General features: G+C 29.4%; 1 protein-coding gene across 1 annotated transcript; it reads right to left on the reverse strand.

Annotated features, from left to right (window-relative positions):
- Positions 1-1,748: 1,748 nt before the first annotated feature.
- Positions 1,749-11,910, reverse strand: LOC106636427 (uncharacterized). The gene is made up of 6 exons (XM_089588929.1): positions 11,755-11,910; positions 6,119-6,215; positions 4,682-4,887; positions 4,125-4,223; positions 3,424-3,611; positions 1,749-2,148 (listed from the first exon to the last, which is right to left on the reverse strand). Exons 1-6 carry the CDS (start codon positions 11,908-11,910, stop codon positions 2,010-2,012), a joined length of 885 nt encoding a protein of 294 aa, XP_089445055.1. The 3' UTR covers positions 1,749-2,009.
- Between the last annotated feature and the right edge of the window lie 253 nt (positions 11,911-12,163).

Raw genomic sequence — 12,163 nt, forward strand, 5'->3', positions numbered from 1 at the left:
GAGTTTAATTTATTCTTTGGAGTGTGAAAACGCTCGTCCATTTTCCATTCAAAAAAAAATATAATGAGTGAAAAGACTAGTGCAATTCAGAATTTGCAATATTATTTTATCTGGAAAATATTTAATTGTACTAGTCTTTATAGGAAGCACTAATATAATTGTTAAGGTAGGAAACTATAATGATATCAGGACTGCCTTTAAATTATTATTTTTTTTTTTTCATCTTAACTATAATTTTTGGGTATAAATTTATTGGAACAGTGTATAACAGTATACTTCAGGTAAACCCACAGCCTATAAATAAATTTTACTTTTATGGTATTGTAAATAATATATTAAGTACATAATTATGAAAATTCCAAAAAACACTAACTTAACTTATAAGTTAATTAGTGAGATAAGAATATAAAACTAAAAAAATTAATTACAATGTAATTAAGCACGGTTCCTGTAATTAGACGTCACTTATTCTTACATTCCAAATTTTTCGTTATCTACATTCGTAAAACAAAGAAAATTGTTTTTAATCTTCTATCCAATCAGACTTACAACGAAAACTGTTGAATCCTCAAAAATTGTAACACTCTTTATCTTACACCCTATTTCAATTTTTTTTTAAATATATTTTATACTACATTTTATACTATTTTATAATACAATTTTATAACTTCTGTTGAAGTAAATGCTGCGTAATATTTTATATGGGTACATTATTCATATAATTACTACCAAAATTGTGAGGAAAACTTAAAAAAATTTTACAATATTCTAGAAATTTTTGCTGCAGTCTCTTGAGTTTTACTTGTTAAATAATGAAATTGCAACATGAAGTACAAATATTTTAAATTTTCAACACATACAGATAAGTTTGACTTTTCAGGAGATTAAAGTAATTCTATATTAAAAATATAAAATTTACGCCCGGTATTGTTAAGCTCCATAAGATGATAGGGCTATTCGGCAAAGATAAAAATCAATTAATTTTATTGGCTCAAAAAATTTTACTTTGCATAAAATCTGTTATAGTATCATACAAGCTACTCAGGCTGAATTTTTTCAATATCCCTATAAAGTAATTTTTATGGAAAAATATACAATAAATACAATATGTTAATAGATACGCAATTATTTTAGTTACACTCATTTCAATAGATATTTTTATTGTGATTTAACTAATTTATACGTATACAGTAAAATGCATTAATCTATTTTATAAAGAACTACATTTAGCTAAAAGTTTAACAATCGATAAATTTAAACTCATTTTTTGAAATTCGGTGGCACCAGAGAAAATTTTCATTTTTGATCACAAACAGTCGATCACTTTTATTATTATTTTTTATTTCGTAGTATATTTAATTTAAGAATAAACATTTTTTAACACTATTTTTCACTTTGAAATGGTAAATATATAAAATCAATTCTCTTGACCATCCATAGTAGTTTTCAATTAGTCTTAAAAACTTATCCGTGTATTTATCGATTTTTTAAATTTAAAATTATGAGAAATAAACTTCTTATACAATTATATCACAAGTACTTGAATTTAATTATATCTAAATTATAAATATACCATGCACATGAATACTTGAAAAAACTGTATTTACAAACCAATACAAAATACTTTGAGGTTCTTAAGTACTCTTCAGCATTTGCGAATTGTGCATTATGTAATAATAATAATTAAAGGAACAACCTGCGATTATCAACAATCTCATTAATAAATTCATCATAAAGAAAAATTACACTGAGTAAAAATTCACAAAATTAACCTCATAACTTTGTAAAAAAAATCACACGCTCGAAAAAATCGGGAATGACAAAGATCTTAAATGCAAGCCATAATGAGACATGCATATATGCATATATCATTCGTGCGAACATTTGCGTTGGTGACAACAACCGATTAATCATTTTATTTATAAAATTTTAATCGGTAAAAACCTTTAATATCAGTTAGCTCTTGGAGAAAAAAAAGTGTACACATTGACTTGTGTTTTTGACATTAATTATTTGTACTCTGGATCCTCTTTATGCCTTCTTCTAGAGTTGTTGGTGTTGAGACTCACGAAGTCAGGCTGGATTTTTCTGATCTTGCCACCAACGTTTTGCCGTTCGTAATCAATAAAAAACCCTCGGCTTTGGCATCTGAAAATATGAATCATTTTTTAAACGTGTAGTTATAGATATTCTTTTATATCTTAAATGAATTACAATAGTAAAAAGTCTGAGCTAAATAAAATGTTTTAAATATATGATTCATTAGGTGCAATTATACTTTGGCATAACAAACATACTTAGCTATTTTCAATATTGCTGTATTTACTAAGCAAAGTACAAAATAGAATATATTGAGAGTTCAAAATTATCGATAAAATAAATTTAACCAATTTATCATCATAATGGAGGAGTGAAGGAATAAATTTTATGATTGGAATCAGCTCAGTCTTCGCAATTTTTTTAACAGTTTTTCTAAGATGTTCACAGATATGTTGTTTTCCTAATTTAATTCGAGTTTCTCAGGGTTTTCATATACACATCTAGAAAATGGAATTTTCTTTTTTACACATTACAGTAAAAATAAATCTAAGACAGAAGTTAGTTTTGAAAACAAAAATTTATTATTTAAAGCTATGTATATTTATTTCCCTATGATTAATAGTATGAAAAAAATCATCAACTATTAGAGCATTTTTACAAAATTATTATTTTAACCACTTTTCTAACACCAATAAATTATAAAGTATCAGGTCACTGGTTAAAAATTTTACGACAGTCATTTAAATTTATATCAAAAATAATTGAGTAGCCATAACACATCGAGCTTTTTTTAGTTTAAACAATGTTGTATATTATATTTTTAAGTATAAAAAAATACTTACGTATTTGCGCTTGTTAATACTCATTACCTTTTGTTATTTTTTATGCACAACAAATTATGTTCTGGGCTTAACTCAATTATGTTCCATCGCCAAATCAATGTGTACTTATACATACAAAGCGAAGAGTAAAGTAAAAAGCGTTAAAATACAGATAAATAACGTTGGAGTCGTAGAAAGAAAAAAAAAGAAAAGAGAGGAAGAACAATAAATCAGAAACGAAAAAAGACTCTATGTAAATAAGGACAAGTGTCCCAATCTTGCAGGCCATTAACTAATATCATAAAAATAAATATCATGGCACTCTATATGATGATGAGTCTACGCACGTATTACAATTATTATTCACGTGTAAATAGTAACGTACCGTCAGTCTCTGTCGTGGCGTGGTGTAGAAGTTACAGAATACCCCCCCTGTCAGCGATCGGTTGCTACAACCGTCGACAATCAGTTCTCGTAACGGCCCCAATAGTTACTACTGCCACTTCGTCAAATCTACCGTCTTCGACAGTAATCATAACAGACTTTTTTTCAGTGTACGCACCTGCATAGATAATTGTCAAAGTAAAATCCAGTTGGACACTCTGTAACGGTATTACACTTGCATTTGCACTCTTCTGGCAGCCAGTGCATCCTATCGCTGTTACTTAAACATTTTTCTCTTTCGTCATCATTCTTACAGCGGCAGGTGCATTCCTTTTCATTGTACTGATCATGCTTTGAAGTGCAATGCTGAAGTAAAATTAATTCAAATTTTTTTCACCAAAAATACATAATCATAAAATTTTTTTTAAATTTTATTTTGTGTTACTGCTAGTTTTTATTTTACTATTATTTTTTTAAATTAATGTAGAGCTTTTTGCATGAAAAAATAATACTTAATATGATTTCAGCAAAATTATCTGTCAACGAACAATTTTATCTAATTTAACACGTATATAATAATGACACAGAAAATTTTTGAACAAATATAATATTAAGTATTTCAATAAAAATAAATAAAAGTGTAGGACTTCGCTTAACATTGAACTTAATTGATTTTAATGACTGACTCCAAAAAAAAATTTGTTTTTATTATCAATAATTGAAATGACAAAAACCTAATGTAAAAAATATTTATCAACAATTTTTCACTATAAGATTAGTTTCACAATAAAACTATCAAAACCATTAAAAAATGTATTTGATAGTAAATAAAAAGTAGAGTTACAGTCACTTAGTACAAGGCTGATTGTATGGTTTTACCTGTTCTGTAATTTTGCACTTGCAGTCGCATTCAATATGTTCCTCGATTGGTATGATTTCAACGCTTTGTTGAAACGTGTGCATCTTTAATTTCATAACCTGAAAGATGTGTTCAATGGATTAATTTAGTTTAAAATTCCTTTTTTTAAGATCATGATTTATTTTAAAACCCTGAGAGTTTCATGATGAAAAAAAAAAAAAAAAAAAAAAGAAAAATAAATTGTCTATCATTTATTAGCACAGCTCTGCGTCCACATGCATTTATGTTCAGTCAACATAAGTCAACATTTATATTCCACAGTAAAGGTAAATAGTACATCAAAATTATTTGTGTTGGGTTCTACCGCATTGTTTGTTGGTTTTTTGTTTTTTTTTTTTTTTTTTTTTAATCAAAAAATTGTTTGAGAAAATCCTAATTCTCGTGATTAGACTGTAAAATCGTCAACAACAGTAGTATCTGAATCAAATCAACAAAACCATTAACAGTGCTATTTCCGTAAAACTTATAAATTAAAAAAAAAGAAATTTAACACAAAACTCATTATTCGATTTCTTACCCGGTAGTTGCGCATCTGTGACTTGACAGGCTGACAGGAAATTAAGCTATTGCCACAACAGCCGCTACATCGTGGGATGCGCACACAATCTGGTATATACAAAATTTTCGGATCCACGTACGGATTCTCCTTTACAGGTACGGCTTGCATTTCGGTTTGGCAGCCGGCAGGCTTCGCTACAATGCCGCGCGATCGCTGCATACCATCTGTGAATTTGAACAGCAGCACTTTTAATAAACTAGCATAGGTATTTAGTAATTAGTGTAAACGAATGCACGATTATAGTACATCTTTGGGGCAGGGAATGTGTTGAATTGATAATGGGTACTTTTTTTGGAGGACTCGTAATTTTTTAAACTTTATTCAGATAATAGTTGTTAAACACTATGTAAGTTCAGTGAAATTATTTCGCTGGAATGTTCGTACGCAATCGCGCTGCTTTATTATTTTTAATTGAAATAATTACACGGACAAGCTCTTGCATACGTCAGGCAATGTAAGTTAACGTATGTATTATTCAAACATTTCCTGCTTGAGAGAAATTATAATTTTTTAATCACAGGCACTTTAAAATACTTGAAAACGATATTTTTAGATTTACAAAAGAGAGACAATTTCAGCGAGTCAAAAATAACGACTTGTATAAATTAAATTGCGTTAACTAAAAATAATAACCGTACGTATTTTGTATTTAAAAATAAAATTGATGGACTGTGTGATATAATCTACATAATTGCTCCTTTATAACACCGCTAAGTCGTTACAGTTATTTGATATTAAGATACAAAAATAGCTTAATCGCATTACAATTAATTAATCCCTGTTATACCAAAATAAATAAATCTATATTTTTGTGCACACTATAGTGGTGTATTATTTAATGTGTCATTAAATTATTTATAAATTTACCCTTTTCAATTTGTTACGCCATGTATTTTTATACAGACATGAGTTTTATATTTATTAAATTATGTTACAATACTTCATACATTGAATTATTTCTTTTACTTACGTATCGACCAACAAAAGTGTTTTACACCTTATTCAATATAAATACACGGCCATATGCTTTGCTGCTCTAGTATTGTCAATGTACGTCTGGTTTGTAAGAGAAAAAAAAAATGTCGTTGCGTCATATTACTTGGAAGAAGACAATCAATACCTGCTATGCTTGTACGTTTGAGATTCAGGTGGTTTTTAATACTTTCTGATTTTCAAAGAAATGACGTTCTTTTTTATTTGAATTGTATCATCTATGAACAGCCGCGAATGAGTGTGCTACAATTACATTTTTTAAGATTAGTTTTATATCTGTATCCATTTTATTTTTTACGATCCCGGAAGACAAGGATGTCGGAAGTATGTGTTATTTTTTAATGAATAAGTTTCTAATAAAAATATGTTAGTAAAAGTAGTGACGGAAAAAAGACGTATTACCTGGAAAAATATCTGGAGATATGGTGACATTCAGTATCTGAAGAATTTCTTCTGTCGTTTTAGCTTTGCTGACTTTTCTAGCTAATTCTATCGGTAACTGAAAATGTAAAAAGTGAAAAGTATAATTTTTATATTGTCTTGTTATAAACTTGTACATGTTAAATATAAAGCATAATTTAAAAAAAAAAAAAAAAAAAAAAATATGAAAAGTCCATCAAAATTTAAAACAAATGCAGGTCTGCTATTTCCTTTTCCTATGCTAATATCGTACGCGATAAAATATGTAGCTTCAAAATATTTTTTAAAACCTTCAGCTGGAAGAGTAAATTATACAATCACGCGTAGGTAGTTGTCAGCTAAACTTTTAAACTTTAATTTGAATTTTAGTGGTTAAAAAAACCATTTGACAGTCACGTTCATTTACCATTCACACGATCTCTCCTTTGTTCTCTATTGAATAACAAATTTCAGTATAAAAGATAATTTCCATCGCTTCTGTTGGGCTGTTGTTATCAATCGCGTTACTACACGCGGCTCTTTACACTTGCGTCACATCAGGTGACCAATAACGATACCTTACTTTTTATTCTTAGTGATTCGTGTTATCTTTTCTATTCGTTGATAAGTAATGACTCAGAGGGAATTCAAACATTACAATGGAGCACTTTGAAGTATAGGTACACGCAAGGCTTGAGCGTAAAAAGAGAAGTAACAAACGATCGTGCATGTTGCAAAATGTGCTTGGAATCTTTAAACATCGACACTCGAGGTAACATTTGTCGTACGTAGCCTTCCAAGACTTGACTTTTGATTTTTGGCTGTGTACGCAAGTACATGTAATGAACGCACTGTACATAAATAAAAATAAAAATGATAGTTAAAATAGCTAATTGAAGATAGATTTTTATAGGTGATAATATCAGTTGATGAAAGGTGCACTGAGTTGACAATAAATTGTTTGACACAAAAATTTTTAATAGTTCAAACAAATCTTAATTCAATAAAAGTTGGCCTATGGGTCTAAATAATTATCTGATTGATGGGGATTGCAATAACTAAAATAGTTAAATTATTAATCAAAACAAAATTAAATTAATTTTCTAATTGATTTCTATTTTAATTATCAATGTTCGTAAAAATTTATTATATTTTATTGTTGATCAAAACAACTTTTAACTCATAATTAAATTGAAATGTAGGTTGAAACAACATTGAATGAATAATTTAATTTACATGTTAATTTCAGTACAAATCAATTAAAAAATGCATTGTTTTTGTTATTGTTCAATTTCAAGTTAAAATATTCAAGATCTTTTGGTTAGACTCACTATTTTATGAGTTTTAATCGAGAAATATGTAGTTGTACTTTATTTTTTATTGATTTTTTGGCAATCTTTGAATATAAATGCTATATTATACATATGCAATTGCATTTAGGCCAAGTAACTTTATATTTTATATTGAAGACTTTTACTATATATTGTGACCCACAAAATTTTTGTATAATCTACTAAAGATAACACATGATATTATCGAAACCATTGTATCGGCTTTAATTATATCAGATTATTACTGTCGTAATGATTCACATAAATCAATGTAAATCATTTAATCTTAGTAAAAAATAAAAATAAAAATAAATTGATCTTTACTTATACTTTTTATAAAATTGAATATTTACTAAAATCTCACTAGTGTGAAAGTAATATTTATTAAATTTTCAACATTTTAGGCATATTGCTATATGACATAATTAAAAATTATATCAACCATCTACTGAATCCACCTAAGCCAATCTCCCATGCTTAATCCAGATCATCAATAAAAATCGTATGAGACATATCCAACTCACTAATGTACGATGGGTTACTTAATTTATATACATTTTAAAACTGTTATATTATTTAGCAATACTTGCACAAAATCCAGTATTACAATGTATATTAATTAAATATTTTTAATTGACATGATTCCACGTCGACGTAATTGACATATACTATTTTTATTGAAGAGACAGAAAAACTTTTTCTCAACCTCTGAAAATTCTTTGAATCACAGGTATACATATAATCAAAATTAATTATATCCTCGGCCATACACTACAATGGATAGTAAGCGACAATACATCCACTCTCTTCGAAATCATAAATATTATTACCATTATCATTATATTGCTTCCATTACAAACCTAAGCACGGAGCAGCACACTTTTTTTTACGTACAGGTATCTCCGACTCACCTGCAGCTGTTGCTGCTTATCCTCGGCATCAATGCATTACGTGTATACCTACATCCACAATACTACTCGACCTTCTCAGCTTCATGCGTGTATACGTGTCTGTCTGTTGTTATAGGCATGCCTGTGTATGATAAATATGTGCAGAGTTTTTTTGCGATGGACTTGTGATAAAAGCGTTACTTTAACTATATCAATTCTTTGTTAAATTCAGTAGTTCCTGAACTACAAATACAATACATAATTTCGTATTATTTCATTTCATTTATGCCAAGTTTGGGGGTACAAGTTCTTAAATAATTATAAAAAATTTCTTACAGGGGAATCTTTTTATCAATTTTTATTGAGATCGAAATAAAATGTTAGAATAATAACCGAGGTAAATCGCCTCTCATTATCTTGAACGTATGGGTGTGTAGGTCCGTATAGTGTAGGTGTGCTGTACTGTGGAAGTTTTATCTATGTAATGTATGTATTATGCAAAGGCGTTTTCTCTGTGTTTGCAGGACCGCGTTGGTGTAACTTCAATTGTCGTGCATGGACGCAGAACTATTATCTGAATAAATTTTCAGGCTTCGTTTGAAAACAAGGTGTGAATCCTATTCGTTGGGTTATTTCAAGTGTTTTTTTTTTTTTTTTTTTTTTTTTTTTTAATCCAGTTTCAATAAGCTACATTTTTACACTTTATAAATAAATCTTGAAATCAGATCATTTGTTTTTTTAGCTTTTTTTATAGCTTTAGATATTCTTATTTAGAATTTGTAATTTACTGATGTTCAATAATTAAAATGATACGTTTATTGCAAGTGCACCGTAATTTAGGTTCAAATGGATGTTACGATTTTCATAAAAATTTGTGTTAAAAGATGACTCACAAGCTGTATGGTATCAGATTTTTAAATCAGTTTATTCTTAACTAAACAACTGACATCCAAGTTTGCACAGCGTTTATCGCGACAAAATAGAAAAATTCTATACGATATAATATTATCCGCCACTTGAGTGCCTTGTGAATCTGATATCATTTAAAAGGACTATAAACGCAAGATAAGCTCTGACTCATTTTTGAAATAATTATTTATAAAATGTTTATTAAAAATACTTCTCATATTCGATGTATTCGATACATCTATTCCAAATTATTACGTTGTATCAGAAGTTATGTGGGTTTCTTGAACTATCTATAAACGAAATAGAGAACTGTGGTTAAGATTGATTTATTTTGTTTAATTTAATTTATCTGCGGGGGAAACAACATGTGTATCTGTGTCGCGGGCTCGGTCTTTTCACTCTCGCTTATTTTTACTAAATTTTTACGCTTGACCGCATTCCACAGTTTTTTTACTTTTATCAATGCCATAAAGTTTGTTTTTCCAATTTCCTTCATAAAAGTACCCTCTTCTGTGATATTATCTTTATTAACTCCCGAAAAAATATTGTTTTAACTTCTTATCTTATTTTATTACTTATGTTATTATTCGAAAAATATTCTTAGATTGTACAAATAATACATAGAATTTCTTTTGATTACAGTAACACAAAAATTGCGAATGAATTTGATTAATTAATGTTTTTCTTAATGAATGTGAAAATCTCGGTATTATTAATTTAAAGTACTGAATCCAAAAGAAGACACAGTACAGGCTTTGTATTAGGGAATTAAAGTACACACTTATGTTATCACGATGTTATACTAAATTGAAATACAAACAACTAAAATAAAAAAATTAGTCAATATACTTAAAGCAAGCTATTCAATACCAAATTATAAAAATTGAATGAAATGTATGCCTTTAAAACAGATTCATGCAGATGGTGGACTAAATAAAAATCAAGGGAAAAGTGTTAAAATACTGTGCAGTAGGCGTATATTTTAAACAGTTACTGTAATATTAGTCTTGAAGAAAAATCGTTTTAAGCTCTACCTATTTATATTTTTAAATAAAAGAACTAATGTACCTTTTTATTACACTTTGTATACAGTACATACATGCGTACATCAATTCAGCGTATTCAGTGGTAATTTTAATGAGAAAAATAACATAACAAAAATGAATTTTTATACTTCTGCGTAAACTACAAATAACCTACGAAGAATCTTTAAGAAATCGCATTAATCTACATTTATAGCACGTTGATTGTTCTAAGTAGGAAAAAAACTATTGGTGATACGTTTTAATCAAAAATCTAAATAATTAAGAGGAAAAACCCATTCTGACGATAATTAGCAATAAACCACAATGTCGTTTATTCAAAGCACCACCGACGGCTACCGTAGTCTTCATTAACTTTTTACCGGTTACAATACTTACTATCGACTCTATGCAGAAATAACGAAAAATAAAAAAATCGGCATGTCACATTACAGCACACGTATTATTACGTGCATTTAAATGCACGCGAGGTATGCAAGAGGGAAAGAGGGACCTCCATGCGTGATTTACAAGATGATTCTTGGCAATTATTCTAATAATTATTATTATATGTTTACATTCCTTCAGATATTTTTCAAGAGTTTTTTGCAATAGTTTCTCTACAGACGTGGGTTGTAATGCATTCTCGAAATCGCCGGGATACCGAATGTGTATCAAGTCGTTTTAAAAATTTTATGAGTCATCCGGGAGACGCGAAGTAAGTATTTATGGTTTCACACAGCTGATATTTAATTGAAATTTTAAATACACGTGTATTATTTATCACTTGAAAATTAAGAAACAAATTCATTGATGGTGCGTGGGTGGGTTTTGTTTTTGACGTTTCCGAAATTCGTAAAACAGGTGACGATGACGCCGACGAATTGTGTACCGTACGATAGAGTTACGCAATAAAATCCTAGTGAACGTAACACGAAGCTGCCGTGCGAGCTTGTGACATGAATATTGTGACATCCACCTCAAGCGATTGTTGTATGTTTATTTATTTTTTTTTTTTTCACGACTAACAAATTCTTCGAAATAAATATGTTTTTTCATCAAGTCCTCGCATTTGTAACAATAAGCAGAAAACATTAGATGATTAATGAGAGAAGTTTTTTTTTTCCGCTGCACGATAAGATAATAAAGTCTTTTTATTGGGTAAGAAAGTTGAATGACCAAAAAACTGAGTCTTGCGCTATTGTTCAGCAAAACACCTAAGTAGATATTTATTTGTGAGCATGAAACAACCAGCCAAATAAAATAAATAATATTATGATGGGCATGACAAATCTTAGCGCTGAAAAAAAGGTCGTACACTCTGCCGTTGCAACACCGGATGTAAATAATTTCTTCGATAAACATTAGCTGGAGTAAAAAAAAAAAAAAGATAAGCCACCAGGACAACTTTTCAATTTACACGAGTTTATAGAAAAGTTTATTTCAATGAAAAAAAAAAAAAAAAACTGCAAGCAGTGTATACGAACCTCATTATCATTGAAGCTCGGCCTCGCCATCGGGCCGGGAAATCGGAAGTCCGACAGGCCCTTGTACTGATTCGGTTCTTTATCAACCAGAACCATACTGGTACAACTCGCGCACAGCATCAACACTATCACGTTGGCAGAAACAACGAGCTTCATTTTTACCAACGATTATCGAGGAATTGAATAAAAAAAAAAAAAAAAAAAACAACTCTCAATTTGTTAGCGCTTTCTTATAGAGCCAAACTGAGTTAGTACACAGGTACACTCCTTGGATCGCACATAATCGGAGACTCGCACGCAGACACCTTCGTGAGAGAGAAAGACCGCGGGGAAGCACACAGACGTGTGTGGTGCGGCTCCAGCGGCCGCCAGACTCGTTCTGCCACTTGTTGTTGCGATATTTGCGATT

Source organism: Copidosoma floridanum, unplaced genomic scaffold (genome assembly GCF_036245765.1).
Source record: "Copidosoma floridanum isolate Cflo_tuat_1 unplaced genomic scaffold, Cflo_Japanese_pri ptg000007l, whole genome shotgun sequence".
NCBI classification, from domain to species: Eukaryota; Metazoa; Arthropoda; class Insecta; order Hymenoptera; family Encyrtidae; genus Copidosoma; species Copidosoma floridanum.